The sequence below is a fragment of the Lampris incognitus genome, chromosome 16, assembly GCF_029633865.1.
Source record: "Lampris incognitus isolate fLamInc1 chromosome 16, fLamInc1.hap2, whole genome shotgun sequence".
Classification (NCBI taxonomy): Eukaryota; Metazoa; Chordata; class Actinopteri; order Lampriformes; family Lampridae; genus Lampris; species Lampris incognitus.
Genome location: NC_079226.1, coordinates 5,038,750 through 5,060,653, shown reverse-complemented (window position 1 = coordinate 5,060,653; position 21,904 = coordinate 5,038,750). Strand labels below are relative to the sequence as shown.

Below are 21,904 nucleotides of genomic sequence, written 5' to 3'. Positions count from 1 at the left end.
TAGGCTGTTAGACAGGCGGCAGAGGGCAAGGTGCAGAGTGGATCAGGATCAGGACTGATTTTAGCCCGTCCGTATAGGCTGTTAGACAGGCGGCAGAAGGAAAGGTGCGGAGTGGATCAGGATCAGGATCAGGACTGATTTTAGCCCGTCCGTATGGGCTGTTAGACAGGCGGCTGAAGGCAAGGTGCAGAGTGGATCAGGATCAGGACTGATTTTAGCCCGTCCGTATAGGCTGTTAAACAGGTGGCAGAAGGAAAGGTGCAGAGTGGATCAGGATCAGGATCAGGACTGATTTTAGCCCGTCCGTATGGGCTGTTAGACTGGCGGCTGAAGGAACGCTGCAGAGTGGATCAGTATCAGGATCAGGACTGAGTTTAGTCCGTCCGTATGGGCTGTTAGACAGGCGGCAGAGGGAAAGGCGGCAGAGTGGATCAGTATCAGGATCAGGACTGATGTTAGCCCGTCCGTATGGGCTGTTAGACAGGCGGCAGAAGGAAAGGTGCAGAGTGGATCAGGATCAGGATCAGGACTGATGTTAGCCCGTCCGTATGGGCTGAAAATGCTGATGCCGGGGTCGCTTTTGCACGCGGGGATAAAACCGGTCCGCACCCCCCTCCCCCCTTCCCCTCCCCCCTCCCCCCTCCATTCTTCACTGAACATATTTGCTTATACAAACAAAGGCGCTGACAATAGAAAACAAAAATAAAAAGGAGACAAACTAAACCGAAAAGGTCCCATTTTACAACGCCCCGGTTTGTGATATACGCAGCATGTTAACTTAAAAGCCTTAACAGCTTCCTTCTTTTTAGGATGACATTAAACGGTGCTGTATTGTTTAAATTCATTAGGAGATCTGGCTTGGTTGGTTGGTTGCCCACGGTTTTTTCTCATGAACGTGGGGTTTTCCAAAAATAGCCGGTCAGCATGTCATTCCCAACCGGCCCGCTCCCCCCCCCCGTCTCCTCCCCCCTCCCCTTCCTGCCTGCAGCAGCAGATGCGTCATTCACGCATGCAGACCCGCAGCCTCCCTCCGCCTCGGACGTGCCCTCTCTGCTCCTGCTGCGGCGAACTGCCTTGATCCGGCGGACTTGAGCGGACCCCCTCAGACGAGATGAGTGCGGAGGACACCGACGTGGACATGAAGGACGTGGAGCTGAATGAGGTGGACCAGGAGAAGCAACCGATGACGGGAGGAGGAGGAGGAGGAGGAGGAGATGATGGGGAGAACCGGGATGCTGCGGAGAAAAACGGCACCGTTAACCTCAAAATCCCCGCAGATGAGGAGGTCCGGTTCACCGGCCTGTCTAAAGAGGAGCTGCTCAGGGTGGCTGGGACGCCGGGGTGAGCTGACTGCAGACACGCAGAGGACCTTTCACAGCTCACATGTAGTCGTTTAGCTGTTTAGCTGTTTGTTTAGTTGTATGGCCCCTCAGCAGGTGTTTAGTCACCGAGGCCTTAACAACCACAGTGCCACCATGTGGTTCGTGGAATGTATACGATGTCCGTTAAGATAAGCAGCAGCCCTGACAGGAAAGATAACGCAGGACAATTATACAGACCTGTGACGTTCACTGCACACACACACATATGGCCTACATTCAATCTACTCCTATGTTTTCACAATGTGTGTGTGTGTGTGTGGTGTTAGTGTAGATAGCGGGACCGAAAACTAAAGCACTTATGATCCTCATTCTTTGTGGAGGTGGTAGGTATTGTCTCAGAGAGTAAGGGGGAAATCCCAGAAAATTAAAATTATGCATAATTATGCATAAATATGCAAAATATGCATTTTTTTCTAAAAACGGCTAAAAACCACTTTTCTCGGCATTTCAGATGATTCTGAGCATCTTTGATTTTTTCACCTATTTAAAAAAAATTCTGGGACAAATGTTTTGGCATTATGCAAAATATATGCATTTTTGCAAAAATGCACTTAAGATCCTCATTTTTTTTTGGAGGTGGTAGGTATTGTCTCAGAGAGTAAGGGAAAAATCCCAGAAAATTAAAATTATGCATAATTATGCAAAATATGCGTTTTTTCTAAAAATGGCTAAAAACCACTTTTCTCGGCATTTCAGATGATTCTGAGCATCTTTGATTTTTTCACCTATTTAAAAAAAATTCTGGGACAAATGTTTTGGCATTATGCAAAATATATGCATTTTTGCAAAAATGCACTTAAGATCCTCATTTTTTTTTTGGAGGTGGTAGGTATTGTCTCAGAGAGTAAGGGGAAAATCCCAGAAAATTAAAATTATGCATAATTATGCATAAATATGCAAAATATGAATTTTTCTAAAAACGGCTTAAAACCACTTTTCTCGGCATTTCAGATGATTCTGAGCATCTTTGATTTTTTCACCTATATTTAAAAAAAATTTCTGGGACTCATGTTTTGGCATTATGCAAAATATATGCATTTTTGCATAATGCACTTATGATCCTCATTTTTGTGGAGGTGGTAGTTATTGTTCCAGAGAGGACCAGAAAAATAGCAGAAAATTAAAATAATTATGCATAATTATGCAAAAATATGCATTTTCTAAAAATGGCTAAAAACCACTTTTCTCGGCATTTCAGATGATTCTGAGCATTTGGGGGGAGGGAGTTGGAGTGGGGGGGGGGTTTAGGGGCAGGGGGAAGGCGGTTAGCTGGCAGGATGAAGAGGAGGGAGATTTAGACGGATGGAGAACCAAACCGCTACATTGTAGCGGGGTTCTTCTAGTATTATATATACAGACAAATTAAATGTTGTCTATGAGATAATTTGTTTTACAGCATAGCCATAAAAATAAAGATAAAGAATAAAAATAAAAAATAGTCCAAAAATAATCATAAAAACAGTCAAGTAAAGTCAATTTTATTTGCATCGCCCAGTATCACAAATTCCAAATTTGCCTCAGTGGGCTTTACAGCAGCACAGCCTCCTGTCCTTCCAGGGGTGGGGGGTGTCATCCAGAAAGGGCCGGTGTGGGTGCAGGTCTTTGTTCCAACCAAGCAGTTCCACGCCTGTGTCTCCTAACCAAGTTCCTCGGCAGAGACCCTACTGGTGGATTAGAGGGATCAGGTGTGTAACTGCTTGGCTGGAACAAAAACCTGCACCCCCACCGGCCCTTTCTGGGTAAGACTGCCCAGCCCTGCAGCTTTGGCCCTTGCGTCAGATAAGGAACAACTCCCTGAAAACCCTTTAACAGGGAGAAAGCTCAGGGAGAGCAACAGAGGAGGGATCTCTCTCCCAAGACGCACGGCGTGCAATGATGTTGTGTTTGCACAATTTACACAGCACAACACTGAAAGAGGATAACACAATTATAATGCAATTATAAGATATATGAGGGATATGATGAGGAGGATGCCAAGCAGTGTCCAGACGCCACCGGAACAGCCCAGGACCCGAGCCACGCGACCACCATCACCATGAAAAAAAAAAAATGGCCACACATCTCACTGAGAGAAGGATATAACATTAAAACAGGATAACAAAATTAAATGGATTTATAAGATATGTAAAAAGAAAATGTGTCCAGGTGGTGACTACCATCACCATGGAGACCTGGGAAGAGGAGGATGGCGGCCCTCTGCAAACTACTACCTGCTTTGTGGTTAATATAAGAACTGAAGTGCTACAAATAGAATGGCCAACAGGTGGCAGTATTGCTACATGTTCAAATAATAAACCTTAGTTGAGCTGCATTACTGTTTTTTACCTATCCTTTGGTCTTGTGTGCACGGCAGATGGGTGCGGACCCGCTGGGCCCTGCTGTTTCTGTTCTGGCTGGGCTGGGTGGGGATGCTGGCGGGGGCCGTGGTCCTTATCCTGCAGGCACCGCGCTGCAGAGACCTGCCCACCATCGACTGGTGGAACCACGGACCCCTCTACCAGATTGGAAACATTCAGGCCTTCAGCAGCACCCAGAACCTGAAAGGTTAGAAGAAAAGATGAGGTCTGGAAAACCTGATCGATGGTTTACTTGCATCGCCTGATTGATTATTATTCACTTATCATTTCAGTATCCTTCAATCAGCTCGGTGCATAGCTGTCGTCCACCGACTTCCGGTTTCTACTGCGGCGGTCATGCCAGTTTCCTGTTTGTTGGCGTGTGCTGTTGACAATGACGTATTTCTGGCGACGGCTGCGAGATTCACCATGGATGAATGTCAACCACATGCACACAACTGTCCACACACTTCCACCTGCACCTGCCAGCACACGGCGAGAAGGTTCAAGTTGTACATGTCAGGTTACGCCCACCATGATGAGGATGAGTACCACAATTAGGAGGATACAGGTGAGAGTGTGTGGACAGTCGTGTGCATGTTGTTGACATTTAGCCATGGTGAAACTCGCAGGCATCGCAAAAAATATGCCGTTGTCCACAGCACACGCCAACCAACAGGAAGCTGGTATGACCGCCGCAGTAGAAACCGGAAGTCGGTGGACCGCAGTTCTGCACAGAGTCGATTGCTATCACTTGACTCAGTGCTGATGAAGCTAATAGCCATGTGAGTTTTGTGTTTTTTGCTGGTGTGACGTTTTTCACTCAGACGAGTGTTTGGCAGTTTGAAGCCACATGTTGACAGCAGGCCCGGTCTTTACCGAGCCGAACCGAATCCACATCTGCACTTCAGTTTGGAGAAACAGCCAACACACGCTGAAACGAGGGAGGACACAACCGTTTATGGGGACAACCATCCGCCCCTTAACAAACACAACCCCCTTTTAAACCGAAGCCATGGCCATATGTTGTCTTAACCATGGAGGATTTTTTACACCAACCGTATTTAAAAACTATTTGGGAACAGAAGACAAAAAAAGCAAGCCACCGCTCTCGCGGCTTGGTGTTTGTATTAGACTCCCTTATGTTCATATTATAACGCAGCATCTTTTTTTTGTATTTTTATACTCATATTTTCTATTTTCGACTGTTAAGAATTCATGTTATTACAGTACTCACTCACTGCAATGTCCACACAACATTATATACCACACACGTACCACGCATGAACGTCAAGCCAACGAAAACACATGCTGCGTGTCAAGTTGGGGTGATTTAGTTTGTGTAAAGAAGGGGATAAGGGTTCAACACACTCTTCTTCTATCACAACAATAACAGCGTGCCACTGAAACAGCAATTAGCTAAGACAAAGAGACACGATCAGATAGCGTCATTAACACAAAGGGGATGCAAAGACCAAACATCGATCGAACCAAAGTTGAATCATCGCCTGACAGGTCATTGTTCCGCCGCTCCGCACTCGAGTTAAGGACAGTTCTTCACTACACGGCCTCCCTCTCTTCCAGGTGTAGAGGAGAAGATGTATAACTTGGCCAAGCTGAAGGTCAAAGGTCTGGTGGTGGGACCCGTCCACGTGGCCCCGAAAGAAGACCCCATGGGCCTGAGGTTCGAGGAGGTTTCCTCAGCAGTCGGCACCCTGGAGCAGTTTAAAGGGCTGGTCCAGGCTGCACACAAAGCCAGTGAGTCAGGTTCTTGTATCCGGATACCAGCCAGTTACCAAAACCTCACAGGTGACACTTCATAATGAGTAGATTAGATAGTGATTGATAAATGAGTTATGGGGAGCTTATATACATTTACAAGATCCCATTTTTAGTGGCTGTGTTTGAAGAGGCCACAGTAAAAGAAGAATTACCGCCAACTCTTCGACAAGGTCTTATTAAATTGATCCCTAAACCAAAAAAGATAAATTCAGCAATGCCAAGTTATTTGCACTGGTCTTGGCTAAAAGATTAAAATTAGGATTGGATGATATTTTTAACAAAGAACAACCTGGATTTATGCCATGAAGAAATATATCTGATAACATACGATCAATATTGGACATGATTGATTATAATGAAGATGTAGTGGACAATTGTTTTATTTATTGATTCTTACAAAGCATTTGATACAGTAAGCCACCAATTTATGTTTAAAGTTATTAAGCGTTTTGGGTTTGGGAACCAATTTTTGGGAGCTGTCAGAAGATTATATAAAGGATGCAACAGCTCAGTGAAGCTAGCACATGGTACGACTCCGAGGTTTGATATTTGTCGTGCAATAGACAAGGATGTCCAATTAGCCCGTTTTTATTCCTTCTTGGATACAGTAGTGCTGTAACCAGTAACACTACAGTGTGAGGTGAGACAGCGGTTGGAGCTCGCCTGTGAGGGAGTCATGGGTATTGTAGTCCACGGGGAGCACTAATCACCCCCACACCATCTCGCAATTTTAAATAGTTGTGAATCACATCACAAGAAAAACACAAAATCTAAAAACGAAATCAATTCAGAATTTGCAGGGGGATATTTCTGAACCTGAAGGTTAAATTTAGGCAAAACGGTGTAAGTGGTCCAGGTTAGGACAGATCTTTTAGACTGGACCACCTGGTCTAGTAAGTGTTACCAGGAAGAGGTCAGGTTTGGATAAGATTAAAGGAAGAAGACACTACATGCAACACTTCAAGACATATCAATAAGACTATATTTATTAGTTCCAACTGTGTGCTAATGTTAATGTGTGTGTTGTCAGAGCTTATACGTGTTCTGTTAACTCCTTTATTAATCACTATTTAGAGCTACTCATAAAGCGTTAGCAGTGATTCATCTCTGAGAATCTGAGAGATGTTCTTCCACCTGCTTGGATACAAAGTAAATTTGTACAGCTTTGGGGATAATCAATATTTTCCTATTTGTTTAAAAAAAAGAAGAAAGGAAAGAAAGCCTTCGTTATCCCCCGGTCACACTGTGACGTACGGCAGCAACAACAGCTTCGCTCCTCTATAGATCTCATGCAAAACTACAAAATAGACGCAGAAGAAAGATTATTTGGGGACTTTGTTGTCTCCAAAAGGTTAGCGGGCATCATTTAACGATTTAGCTTTAGCTTGCAGTTCCCAGTATCGCAATGAAAAAATGCTAACAAACTGATTAGAGGATTGCTGACCCACAAATATTGAGAAAACGCACCGAACAAAGGAAAATTCAGCTACAAATAGATAAATGAGTAAATAAACAGAAATGATTGCATTGTCACCCCTTTCCTACTTTTTTTTCTTGCAGGTATCTCTGTGATTTTGGATCTGACTCCAAACTACCAGGGAACTAGACCTTGGTTCTCCAATGTCAGTGTGACAAACGTGGCTGAGAGACTGAAGGTAGATCCTTCGTTCGATAGATAGATAGATAGATAGATAGATAGATAGATAGATAGATAGATAGATAGATAGATAGATAGATAGATAGATAGATAGATAGATAGATGGATGGATGGATGGATGGATGGATGGATGGATGGATGGATGGATGGATGGATGGATGGATGGATGGATGGATGGATGATAGATAGATAGATAGATAGATAGATAGATAGATAGATAGATAGATAGATAGATAGATAGATAGATAGATAGATAGATGGAAGGGTGCTAGATAGATAGATAGATAGATAGATAGATAGATAGATAGATAGATAGATAGATAGATAGATAGATAGATAGATAGATAGATAGATAGATAGATAGATAGATAGATAGATAGATAGATAGATAGATAAGACCTGGAGTCGGCAGACAGACCCTGACTCACCTCTCAGCTCTGCAAGAGAGTATTTACCACAACAGAGACGTATTGTTATATAGAGATTCTTTATTATTATATAACTTTGTTAAAAGAAACACTCAACGGTAGGGAAATTGCTCAACAAATAAGGAGGAAAATAATCCAGTGAGTCAAGTAAATTCTTTATGAGGCAGTACAAGCTTGTTTCATGCCATAAACAATCATCAGCTGTCAAATTGATTGATTGGTTGACAGCTAATGATTGCTTATGGCATCAAACAGGCTTGTACTGTCCACTAAAGAATTTACTTGAATCACTGGATAATATATATATATATATATATGTGTGTGTGTGTGTGTGTGTGTGTGTGTATAAAAGTTTGTTAAAAGAAACACTCAACGGTAGGAAAAGTGCTTAACAAACAAGGAGCAAAATAATCAGTGATTCAAGTAAATTCTTTATGAGACAGTACAAGCCTGTTTCATGCCATAAGCAATCATTAGCTGTCAACCAATCAATCAATTTGACAGCTGATGATTGCTTATGGCATGAAACAGGCTTGTACTGTCTCTACTTGACTCACTGGATTTGTTATTATATAGAGACTTATTGTCCATATCAATGCTGTGAAGCTCTACTGGCTTTTGCTTTAATACAGAATTTATATTATCGTGACATGACAATGCAACTCAAAGGATTAGGTTACTTTAGGTTAATTTACTTTAGATGAGGTTATCTTTAGGTTAGGTTAGCGCTGGTTAGCCGAGGTAAGGGTAGGGTAGTTAGGGTTAGTTCAGGTTTGTACGAGTTTGTTCAGGTTAGGTGCATAATGATATGAGACTTAAGAGATGCACTACAGCGGTAATAACACAGTGAATAGCAATCACGAGAAATGATACATTCCATGACTGTACATGACGTTACACCACACTGCATGAACAGAACTTGTTTTAGATGAAGGTCATTACTCTAAGTGTGAGGTAATGACTTAAAAATGGAGGTATGAGTTTTAGATGGAGGTAAAGAATATTGGATGGAGGCAATGAGTGTTGGATGAAAGTAACGAGTTTAGGGTGGAGGGGATGAGTTGGGGATGGAGATAGAGTTTAAGGTTAGGCTTAGGCTTTATGAGTTTCAGATGGACATAATGAGTCTCAGATGGAGGTAATAAGTTTAAGATTGAGGTAATGTCTTTTGGATGGAGGTAAAAAAATTTGGATTGGAGGTAAATGGTTCTTTCCTCTGCAGTCTGCCCTGGTCTTCTGGCTGGATCAGGGTGTGGATGGGGTTCAGCTGGTTGGGGTGGAACACGTGTCCAGCGTGGTTCCGACTCTCTGGGCCGACATCCGGACCATCATCCAGAATGGTACGGAGGAGAGAACCAGCCGGAGGTCAGTAAACTCCTGTATAAAACATGATCCTCATCCTCAGGTAGCTTTGCTAAACAGTGTGTGTGTTGAATAGACATGTTTCAGTGGTTTCCTTGTTGCTACCTTTAATCGTCACGATGTAGCAACATCGCCCCCCCCCCCACTGAAACATGTCTACCTTTAATTTCCATGATGACCAGTCAGGCAACAGGCATGGGCGTAGGTCCATGAATACTGGGATGGAATCCAGCGCTTACCTGTGCCCCCATCCATGGGGTTAGTGGTTGGGTCGGGAAGGGCATCCAATGTAAAATTCTGCCGAATGATTATGCGAATCGATAAGACCAGGGATGATATACCGGATCGGTTAACAACGACCGCCATTGGTGCTGTGCCCTCACATAGTACTGATGGAAACTGTGCACTTGTTGGGGGACCATAGGAAAAGATGGAGGAGAGGAGGGGTACAAGCAAGACAGAAATGCGAGAAGAGACAACTGAAGAAGAAAGACTGGAATGGCCACACTTAATGTTGGGACAATGACAAGCAGAGGGAGAGAAATAGCAGACATGATGAACATGATGAGGGTCATTGTGTTTCAAAATGACCCTCACTGTTTAGATACTCTTCTGCTGGCATGAAGGCAGAAATGGAATTGGAAGCAACGGATGCACACAGTTTAAAGTACACCAATTGTTTTAAATGACAGAACGTACGCCGGAAGTGTTAATTGGTGCGTCGATTTTGAAGCCTCAACAGAGGCTATGATACTGAGGCTTCCAAATCCTCTATTTCATTGCATCTGGGCCGTGGGACTAGAACTGACCGAGGTCAGGTTGTAATTTGATACCAGCAGTGACATCATATGACTGGACAGTGACACCAACTCTTTATCGCTCTTGTTTATTGGTGTTTATTAGTATATAGTGTATTAGCGTTTGATAATTTAATAGTTGAGCAAATTTTGATAATTCCACAGGTGTTGCTCCAATATCATACTGTAGAACAGTGTTTCTCAACCCAGTCCTCAAGGACCCCCTATCCTGCATATTTTCTTTGCAACCCTGAATAGGTACCTGTTTGTAGTTATTCAACCAATCAGCAATGAATTTTGTCAGATGTTGCACACCTTGCATAATTAAGTGCTGCGAGATGATTGGTCGAGTAAGTACAAGCAGGGCTACCTATGCAGGGTTACAATGAAAATCTGCAGGATAGGGGTTCCTTGAGGACTGGGTTGAGAAACACTGCGTGTAGAAAACCACCTAATATCTGTGGAAAACATCTCCGAAGTACTTTGCTTTTTTTGCCAAAGCTGTTAGCATTTAGCTCTCTGAACAGTGAAAACATGCTCTCGGCACTATATGGGACAGTCTTCATTGGCTTCTCCTTTTAGAAGCCCGGAGACAGATTTCAGATTGAGATACTGCCTCCATCCACGATTATACATCAATTCCTGTCTGACTCTGTCTTCTGGATGTTCATGTATTCTCTTTATCTGTGGTGTGAATACACATGTACCTGGTGAGAGTTCTCCATGTTGTGTACTTGGTGAAGGAAGGTTATGAGGCCAGATTAACCAACCTGATAGATAAGACAAAATATGGCGATTGCTTATGATGTGTTAAAGCTATCCATCTACACAGGACTATGGGGAATCTCCATCCATCCATCCATTATCCAAACCGCTTATCCTGCTCTCAGGGTCGCAGGAATGCTGGAGCCTATCCCAGCAGTCATTGGGCGGCAGGCGGGGAGACACCCTGGACAGGCGAATCTGTTTTCCTTAAATGAGCAATGTTCTAAAGTTTCTAGATTAAAGCTGAAATCTACTTTCCTCCATTAATAAGTGTTTATGTCCTCCATGTGAGAGGTGGAGGTGATGTGGTGATTGTTTTAGACAGTCAGTCAGTGTTCCAGTAGAACAGTGGTGTGATATTGTGCATGTAGGGAGGCAGAGAGAAACAGACCTGTTGACTCTGATGTTCTGGGACTACAGACAAGGTGTAGCAGGAATACAAACCAGGTGTAGCAGGACTACAAACCAGGTGTAGCAGGACTACAAACCAGGTGTAGCAGCCATTGTGGCTGGTGTGCTGTCAGCTCAGCAGTCAACAGTTCCCACCCTTGTAAAAATGGATCCCGGGGCCAAAGCTAACACAGACAGTCTGATGTATACAAACTACATCACATTTTATGGGAACACTGTTGTACTGTCATATATGGTTGTCATGGACACATCGGCATCATGTTTGAGTCTTTTTTCCAACACGTACGTGTTTGCCACTGCACCGGTGTTCATCCCACCCGGTGAAAACATCTCAACAGCGGTATACAGAGACTGGAGAGTGTCTCCAACCATGGTGAAGATGACTGGTAGTGTCACGGAGCCTGACGCCATCATACACATGGAGACAATAAACAGTCATTAATGGAGAAATATTGCTCTGGTTCAGATTTAAAAATCCAGTTAACCACAATGCAGCAGGGCAGCACGATGGTTAACTTGCTTGCACTGAGTGGAGTTCACACATTCTTTACCTGTTCATCTAGGTTTCCTCCTATTGTTCAGAAACATGCATGTTGGTTGAACCTGGAGTTGCATGTGGGTTGATCCATCAGTGTGTTTGTGTGTGTGTGTGTGATTCCAGAGTACTGATTGGTGTAACAGAGAGGTCGTCAGCAGAGGAAGTCTCCTCCCTCCTGTCCTCCACGGGGGTGGACCTGCTGCTGTCGAGGGTACTCCAGTCCAACAAAGACGCCATTGAGCATGCTCAGTCCATACAGCTCCTGTACTTGGCTCATGAGCAGACCAAGCTGGCCTGGAACCTCGGGAGCCCAGCGGGGGGCCACCTGGCCTCTCTGGATGGACCAGCGCTTGTCAAACTCTATCAGCTGTTCCTGCTTACCCTTCCCGGGACGCCCGTCTTCAACTATGGAGACGAGATTGGTCTAGGTGACCAGGTGAGTACAGTTAACGCAATTTACCCATAATACATTTCCGCTGTGGGCGGGGCTCTGCATGAAAATTTTATGATCAAGGCCTTTAAACCTGCAAGGCCTGGTAGAAGGGACAAGGAAAAGAGGGAGACCGAGAAAAACCTGCGTGACCAACATCGGAGAATGGCTACAGATGAGCGTAGTGGAGGCAGGGAGAACTGCGATGGATAAGGAACGGTGGAGGAGACTTGTTGAGGCATCAGCTGTGCTCCTATGACCTCCATAGGTTACAGAACTGATGATGATGATGAAACCTGATCAGACATGGATATTGGTTAGATTGATAACATTAATTATTACAGAAACTTTGATTCCCTGAATCCAATCTGATTTAATCAATTTTATGTTTGTAACACAAAAAACTTCCCAGAGTGTTGGTAATATGGCATGCTTTACCGCATCTTGCAGAGGATTCCCTGATTTAAGTGATCCAAATTTCCAGCAGGGGGTGATGTGTTAGATCTGGAACATATATTGGGGGGGGGGGGTAGAGGCAGGTGATGATGTCTGTCTCATGGTGGAAAACAAGCAGAAAACCGTCCAGACCCACAGCACACCTGTGCTGCGCATGTAGGTGAAGCAAGGCAGAGTTCAATGAACGCTTCTGTGTTCTGTGTGCCTGGCTGAGGCAACACAGAAGCAATACACACAGCTGGTGTGTGTGTTGTGGTCTTGGTGTGTTCCCTGAGAGATGGCAGAGTCCAATGTGAGAGCTCTACTCTAACCACCAAAAGTTATTGAAAAAAGTCTCAAACACGCACACACACAAATGCACAACACACACACACACACACACACACACACACACACACACATATACGTATATATATAAACCTCTTCAACATTCGAAGGTTCCAGGCAACCACCAAGTTGTCAGCAGTGCAGGTCCTTGAGCTGCAGTATGTTGATGACTGCGCTCTTGAAGCTAACACGTCAGAAGACCTGCAAGCCACCCTTGCCATAGTTGTGAATGCCTACAGCAGAATGGGTCTATCAGTCAACTCCACCAAGACTGAGGTGTTATGCCAACGGAGGCCCACCTCCCCACCCACTATACCTGTCTTCACTTTCGAACACCAACCACTCTCAGTTGTTCTATTTTCCAAATACTTGGGCAGCATCCTTTCTGAGGGCTGCAATACTGATCATGAAATTCACAGTAGAATCAAACAAGCATCTGTAGCCTTCGGCAAACTCCGACATAAGTTCTTCCAAAACAAACACCTCCACCTGCACATGAAAATGCCCATTTACAAAGCCATCTTCATCACAACTCTCCTTTACAGCTGTGAAGCCTGGGTCACATACAGCCGCCACCTAAAGTTGCTGGAGTGGTTCCACATAAGGTGTCTGCAGCGAATCATGGGGATCACATGGTGTGACTGTGTTCTCTATGTCGAGATTCTTGCTAGAACAAACTGCAAGAGCACAGAAGCCACGGTCACTGAACACCAACTGCGCTAGCTTGTGCATGTCATCAGGATGTCAAGAATGCCTACCATGACAAGTCCTGTATGGACAGCTTAATCTGGGCTGTCGGTCTGCAGTTGATCAGAAGAAACGATACAAAGACCAGCTAAAAGCATCACTGAAGAAGTGTTGTATCGAGCCCGTGAGACTGGAGCAAGCTGCCATCAACCGTTCCAACTGGCAGGAGATCTACCACAGAGGTATAGAACAGCTGGAAATGGAGAGGAATGTGGAAAAACAACAGAAAAGACCAAGGAGACACACAACCATCACAACCATGTCTGCCCCCACTAACCCAGACTTCATATGCCCAATATGCAATAAAACTTGCGGATCAAGAATTGGACTCTACAGTCATCAAGGAATACACCGGTTACAAGGAGGGATGTCATCACTGGTTTACGCTTAGGCACCTGTTGTCCTTCTCCGCTGTCTGAATGTAAACCAGTGGTGATTCTGTATGTGGCGGGATTGTCAGAAAAGTTGAGATGCATATTTTCAAAACACCGTGTCTCAGTTGCTTTCAAAACCCAAAACACGCTGCGCCAGAAGTTGGTCCACCCCAAGGATCAGGTCCCCGGCACAAACAGAGCAACATAGTGCCAGGAGGATTGTCGTGACTTGTACATCAGGGAAACTGAACAGACACTGGCCAAGAGGATGGCACAACACAGAAGAGCTAACACGTCAGACCAGGACTCCACAGTCCACACCATCTGCAGGCCAGGACTCCACAGTCCACACCATCTACAGGCCAGGACTCCACAGTCCACACCATCTACAGGCCAGGACTTCACAGTCCACACCATCTGCAGGCCAGGACTCCACAGTGCACACCATCTACACAGTCCACACCATCTGCAGGCCAGGACTCCACAGTCCACACCATCTACAGGCCAGTGTTGGCTCTTTCAGGGATGAGGATGTGCACATCCTTGATAGGGAGGAATAATGGTTTGAACGGGGAGTTAAGGAGGCCATCTATGTTATGAGGGAATGACCATCCCTGAACTGAGGAGGGGCCCAAGAGTACATCTGTTGCCATCTTACAATGCTGTGACTGCAACATTTCCTTGTCCTCTGTGAACACCTTTGGCTTTTGAAGCTCTAGTTGATAGTCACACCCATATTTGCATATGAAACTGGTGGTTGGTTTCAGTCATTATGCACCTGTATTGTACTGTACTGTTTATAAGGGGTGGGGATAGCTGCAGTCAGTTGAGACTGTAGAGGTCACTTAGTTGAGTGATGAAACGTATCAGACAATAAACATTGTATCCACATGAAGTGATTCAACCTTCTTTGATTTTCTCACCTGGATTATTGAGCATGCATCAAGACAGCTCTGCACATCGCCCTTGTTCTTGAAAATGGGTACCAGTATGCTTCTTCTCCACTCCTCAGAAATCCTCTCACTTTCCAAGATTGTGTTAAACAATCTAGTTAAAAACTCCACTGCCATCTCTCCTAAACACCTCCATGCCTTCATAGGTATGTCATCAGGACCAACTGCCTTTCCACTCTTCATCCTCTTCATAGCTGCCCTCACCTCCTCCTTGCTAATCCACTGCACTTCCTGATTCACTATCTCCACATCATTCAACCTTCGCTCTCTCTCATTTTCTTCATTCATCAGCCCCTCAAAGTACTTTTTCCACCTTCTCAACACACTCCCCTCACTTGACAGCACATTTCCATCTCTATCCATCATCGCACTGACCTGCTGCACATCCTTCCCAGCTCGGTCCCTCTGTCTAGCCAGTCGGTACAAGTCCGTTTCTCCTTCCTTAGTGTCCAACCTTTCATACAACTCACCATATGCCCTTTCCTTTGCCTTTGCCACCTCTCTCTTTGCTTTATGCCGCATCTACTTGTACTCCTGTCTACTTTCTTCATTTCTCTGACTATCCCACTTCTTCTTTGCCAACTTCCTACTCTGTATACTTTGCTGTACTTCCTTGTTCCACCACCAAATCTCATTATCGTCCTTCCTCTGTCCTGATGACACACCAAGTACCTTCCTAGCCGCCTTCCTCACTATTTCTGCAGTTCTTGCCCAGCGGCAACTCTTCACTACCACCCAGTGCTGGTCTTAAATTCCACCCTGAACTCCCCACAAGTCTTCCTTCTTCAACTTCTACCATTTGATCCTTGTCTCTGCCTTCACTCTCTTCCGCTTCTTGGTCGTCCCATTGACCATGCAGCAACTAAGGCAGCAGCAGGAGGCAGAGATGACCCTGGTGCTGGTGAGGGGCTGACTGGAGATGGGGCATCGCCCCGAGTGGACAGAGGTGTCAGCACTGGGATCTGAGGTAAAGGCCTACCACTCTCAATGTGGCAACTTTGTCTTCTGCGAAGGGTTGGTGTACCAGGGTTGGTAAGCTCCCGGACGAGAGAACAACCTCCTGCAGCTATTGGTGCCCTGTGTGCTCCATCTCCAGGCTCGGTGTGGGCAGGGCACTATAGGAACTCCAAGACCCTCCACTGCCTCAGGGGGCAGCTCTACTGGGCTGACTGTCGGTGAGACTTGGAGCTGCATGTGCACTGCTGCGACTCCTGCAACCGCCGGGCCCAGGCCGGCTCTGGAGTGCGGCAGAAGAGGGCCTATGACACACGGTGCCTTGGACAGGCCTTCGTGCGAGGGGACAAGATATGGGTGTATTGTCCCGTTCACAAGAAAGGGATTGCCCCCAAGATTCACAGCCACTGGCAGGGGCCCTGCGAGGTCATGAGCCAGCTGTCTGAGGTGATGTACCTGGGTATGCATGCCCGACAAGGGGCACATGGTGGTGCTGCACCAGGACAGACTCTACCCATACTGCCCCCTTGCTTCACCTGTTTTTTGGAGCTGGGGTCAACAGTAGCACCCCATGCGGCTATAAGTGTGCCTTTCCCCCAGTTGCGCTTCCTGTGAGCCCCAGGTGGCCCGTTCGCCAGCGGTGACACCCTGGACATTTGAGAGACTATGTATTGGGTGATGTGGTCATCGAGGACGACTGACCCCTGAGGTGGGGGCTATGTAGTGGCTGGAGGAGGTGGTCGCTCTGACTATTAGCGGCTCTGCACTCGGGCAGCTCAGGGGCTCATGGGACTGTTAGTGTTAGAGTTAAAATTGTTATGATTTATGTTGTATTTTTATGTGTTCAATATTCCTTTCATGTTGGGGTGTGTTGTTTGTTTGGGGTTCGACTTAGACTAAGTAGAAGACCATTTACTGACTGGCTGTAGGACCGTGACTTAGACTAATGTCTCCAGTTGTGACCTCGGGGGGGGGGGGGGATTCTTGTTAACTGTAGTTCTGGTTGGTGTGTAAATAAAAGAGCGCTTCCAGGGTCGTGTGGCGTATGGGACACGGGAGCTGCTATTAAAAAGAGGTCTCTGTCTCTCGACTCATTCTTCCACGCCAGCTCGCCATGGTCATATCCTAAAAGTGTCTTAAGTAAAACTAGGCTAACTATATAGCTAGCTAGCTATGGCATGTCCTCACCTCTGTAACATAATTTGCTGTCCTCCATGTGTCCATACATCAGTAGTAAGCACGCCCTACTTAACGTCCCTACTAAATATCCCTCTCAGGTCGTCCATGAGTGAGTGAATGACCACAGTTTGCCACGCATAGCCCACGGCGGCAGTTGCGCATACACCATGGGAAAAACAGATTTGATGTTGATAAAGGCTGTTTTATTTCTATTACAATTATTTTTCTTGTCTCTGTTAAAATTCACACAGTCTCCCATGATGATTTGGGATGCTGAGGAACCAGAAGAGCTGAATGGAACTTTAAAGGTAAACTCTTCCCATTTTTACCAAGCTATTTATTCACAGTTAAAAGATGCAAAATGGTAGATTGTCCTGTGATTTTCTTAAAAACGACCTTTTAAACAAAAATATTCTCAAAGTATATATGAAGTACTTTTTTCTTGTTTTATATGGTTTTGGATAGCTGTGAAATGCCTTTCCTTAGAGCTCCCAAACCGCACAGTAGCGCAGTGATTAGCACAGTCGCTTCACAGCAAGAAGGTCCTGGGTTCGAGCCCCGGGGTAGTCCAACCTTGGGGGTCATCCCAGGTTCTCCTCTGTATGGAGTTTGCATGTTCTCTGCGTGGGTTTCCTCCGGGTGCTCCGGTTTCCTCCCACAGTCCAAAGACATGTAGGTCAGGTGAATCGGCCGTACTAAATTGTCCCTGTGTGTGTGTGTGTGTGTGTGTGTGTGTGTGTGTGTGTGTGTGTGTGTGTGTGTGTGTGTGTGTGTGTGTGTGTGTGTGTGTGTGTGGGTGTATTACATCAAAATCTAAACCCTTAACTTCCTGTAAAACAGCCAAGTTTTTTGATTGCATCACCAAGTCCAAGAGCCCGGGCAAGGACATTCCAGTCAATAATATCATCAAACGTTTTGCACCATCCAATCAAATCCCACATAGCTCCTCGGGTTTTGTCCCACCCTAATGTCCTGCTCTACCTGGAAATACGACACATTACAGGAGACAGATACACTGTGAGTGGTGTTTGATGTTGTCTTTAAAACATGAGCTGGAACATGCAGATAATCCAGATTCAGTCGCTGGAGGACGTAGAAATCATGACATTGTGGTGATACACAACTGAGGGTAGATTCACCAGGGGCTGCGGCGCCTTAAAGGCAGACGTTCAGAGTGATGACGTAGGCACTGCTTAGCGTTTCCGGGGCGGAGCCATGTTTGCAGCAGCCTAGCGGTTGGTCAGCTGGTTGCCAGGAGAGACTGTGCTGTATCGGTGTCGTTTTGTGTGGCGAGTAAACGGAATGGAGTCGACTCGCTCTCTCCGTCTCCTCATCCCTGCACTCCCGCAACACCAGCCTCCTCACTGCGTGTGTTTGCTGTGCTTCAGCGTTGTGATGAAGGGGAAATATTAAAATCATCTGGATTGCAAGTTGATTGACAGAATATTAATCGATTGTAATTCTGGTAATTGATTAATCCTTTTATACACTCATCGAGTAAAGATGCCAAACATTTGCTGGTTACAGATGTGAAGACTTTCCCGCCATTCTTTGATCCATGCCATGCAGTGGCGGATCTAGAGATTTTTTTCCTGGGGTGGCAAAGGGGTGGCAAGACTGTGTCCCAGAGGTGGCAGCTGCCACCCCGTAGATCCGCGCCTGTGAGGGGGAGGGGGATTCTAAATCGGCGACTTCTGTTTGAGATGAGCTGGGTGCGGGTCTCATTGGCCTTCGCCATGCATGTACATAAAATATACTTTAAAAACATATCTGACTTATAAATGGGGTGGCAACAGGGGTGGCAAGACTGTGTCCCAGAGATGGCCGCTGCCACCCCTTGCCGCCTGATGCCATGATAGAATGAATACTTAAGGGTTTTTTGGCTTCTGGTCAGACTCAGTAAACAGTTGTAATCACTTTGTGCTCTGGGAACTTGTAATGACCCGATAATGAAAATGATCATCTGTTGCAGCCCGACAGTTTAACACAGGGGTGAGCAATCCTACCCAGAAAGGGCCGGTGTGGGTGCAGGTTTTTGTTCCAGCCAAGCAGTTACACACCTGTGCCTCCTAATCAAGTTCCTCAGCAGAGACCCTACTGGTGGATTAACAGGATCAGGTGTGTAACTGCTTGGCTGGAACAAAAACCTGCACCCACACCGGCCCTTTCTGGAGAAGACTGCCCACCCCTGGTTTAACATCATTATTTGCACTAAATTGATTGTGCCTCCCCCTCATTATTCGCGGTGCAGGAGGAGAGGGAGCAGCGGCGCTCGTGTCTGCAGGTCTTCAAGACTCTCAGCGAGCTGCGAGGGAAGGAGCGCTCCCTCCTCTTCGGAGACTTCCTCCTGCTCTTCAACTCCACCTCCTCCCTGGCCTACCTACGCTCCTGGGACCAGAGCGAGCGCTATGTGGCCGCCTTCAACTGGGCGTCCGACCCGGTGACCTTGGACCTGAGCCATCCCGACCTGCCCCGTCAGGCGCTGCTGGTTCTGAGTACCGACAGCGACTCGGTGGCCGAGGACGCCGCCGCCGTGAAGCTCACCGGCCTGCAGCTGGGCCCGGGCCACGCCGTTCTGCTCCAGTTTCCCTACTCACCCTGAACGTGGGCCTTGATGTTATAGCCAGTAGTCTTTCTGTAATATGTCTAAGATTCACATTAGGAATCAGGAACATTTTATTTGTCATTTCAATTTGTCAATATCGTGCAACACAAAGCCCAAAACTACAAGAACTTCAAGAACACACATATCTAAACTAACACATATCTAAACTTTTTAAAAAAAAATCACTGTCCAAGGGAAAGGACGCCAGCCAGGATGAACTGCCGACGTTAAGAATATTTCGAGACACCTTTTTTTATTGCTTGGATGATTCTGCAACGTTAATTTTTTTCAAAATAAAAGTAGTTCCAAAATAATACATGTCTCACTTTCAAAATAAAAGTCGTTTTATAACGAGACCACCATACGTTGTGTAAAACTGCTGAGCCCTGAGAGCTCCTGGCTCCACTCTGCATAACTGGAGTCCACTGACTTCCGGTTTCTACTGCAGCGGTCATACCAGTTTCCTGTTTGTTGGCGCGTGCTGTTGACAATGGCATATTTTTGGCGACGCCTGCGAGATTTACCATGGATAAATGTCAACCACATGCACACGACTGTCCACACACTTCCACCTGCACCTGCCAGCACACGGCGAAAAGGTTCAAGTTGTACATGTCACGTTACGCCCAGACGGACGTAAAAGTTTGTAGAAACCGGAAAAGTTTGGAGAAACCGCCAGCAGAAACCGGAAGTCAGTGGACTACAGTTATGCACAGAGCCGACTGTGGACGACTGGTAAGTCATTCAAGTTCAATCATCAATGGCATTTTCAATTGACTTTTTTTGACGTTTTATTATTTCCTCTGGTTTCCATTTGAGTTAATAGTAGTAGTCAAGACCGTTTCCACCAGGTACAGTTCTGTTACCTGAGCCCGGGATCGTCTTCGTGATGGTAAAACGTGCTATGATGACGTGTTTGTTGGTATTCCATGTTGTGCCCTCGATCAACAGAAAGCGAATAAAGAAAAGAGGAAATACATTCGTGTCTGTGTATGTAAACATGGGAGAGTGAGCTGACTTGTTGTCTGGCTGGGGAGGGTTAATTGGGTGTACACTGTTCCAGAAGAAAATGGCGGCTTTGCGTGGTTACCATGGAGATTTTTTTTTTATTGAACAATAGAACTTTTTACAGAAAGAATCAGATATATGTGTAAACTACTAATAAGACCCGTTAGCCCCTAGCTAACGTGTCTGACCCTTTAGCCGAGCGGTTAGTGATGTCGCCTTGTGGTGCAGTACACCTCGTATCGAATCCCGCACCGGGCAAGAAAATAACCGGTTACACATGTATAGTGTTAGAACATATCAGGTTCGATTCTACAACTGCGCCAAAAGAATGCAACAAGGGTTACAGAGATAAATGAATAAATGATAATAATACAAAAACAGAACAGACAAACAAAACCGGAGCGCATATGTACAACTGTAAAATAACCAGACGGAGGTTTCAGGGGACACGTTCCATGATAGTAATTCAACAGCTTATTACTTTTTGTTGTTGTTTACAAGGCTGAGAGATTTAAGCGGTTACGAGTCGTACCCACTGCCGTCACTTCCGCTGGTGACGTGCGGTCAGGGTGGGCGGGGCTTACCCTGTGATAATTCAATCATAATAATGTGCAGCGGCCGAACTGGCGGACTGCTGTTCACCCAAGACACCATCCTGTGTGCGACACGGGCGCGCAGAGGAGCATCCTGTCTGCATCAGGAGTGGACATCCTGTCCTGCGATGCCCCCTCCATGGAGGCCGCTAACGGCAGCCTCATCGGCAGGTTGGGACTTTGTCACGGCTAAGTGGCCGTTCCCTATGCGCCTGTGGGCTGCTGGTGGTTGTCACAAACCGCTGCTTGATCGCTTCCTGTTCGTATGCATGCACTCTCCGCGGAGCGGACTCTACCAGATGCTCTACCGCATGCTCTCCGCCGCTGGTGAGTTTCTCCGACTTCCGGATGAGTTCCCGGTCCTCACGCAGCCCACCTTCTCGTCATCCACCGCCAAGCACAGAGTGGCGCACCACGTCACCACCACTGGCCCACCGTACTCGGGTCACCGCCAGGGAGGCGTTTGAGAATATGGAGCGCCTCGGCGTCATTCGCCGCTCCAACAACCCGTGGCCTTCACCCCTCCACATCGTCCTGAAGCCTGGCGGTGGGTGGCGCCAGTGCGGCGATGACCGCCAACCCAACAATGCAATGACACCGGACCGCTACCCCATCCCACACATCCAGGAATTTTCACCCACCTGGCTGGAAAAGTCATGTTTTCCAAAGTGGCCCTCGTCTGTGGATACCATCAAGTGGCCATCCACCCCCTGGATGTCCCCAAAACGGCGGTGATCACACCATTTGGACTGTTTGAGTTCCTGAGCATGCCTCAAGAACGCTACATTCCAGTGCCTCATGGATTCGGTTCTATGGGACC

At 46.2% G+C, this 21,904-nt stretch overlaps 1 protein-coding gene across 1 annotated transcript; it reads left to right on the top strand.

Annotated features, from left to right (window-relative positions):
* Positions 1 to 1,019: 1,019 nt before the first annotated feature.
* On the top strand, positions 1,020 to 20,446 carry LOC130126880 (4F2 cell-surface antigen heavy chain-like). Its single transcript, XM_056296525.1, has 8 exons — positions 1,020 to 1,341; positions 3,736 to 3,926; positions 5,303 to 5,476; positions 7,061 to 7,155; positions 8,808 to 8,950; positions 11,582 to 11,894; positions 17,130 to 17,186; positions 19,130 to 20,446. The coding sequence occupies exons 1-8, from the start codon at positions 1,112 to 1,114 to the stop codon at positions 19,478 to 19,480; spliced, it is 1,554 nt and encodes a 517-aa protein (XP_056152500.1). The 5' UTR covers positions 1,020 to 1,111; the 3' UTR covers positions 19,481 to 20,446.
* The last annotated feature ends 1,458 nt before the right edge of the window (positions 20,447 to 21,904 follow it).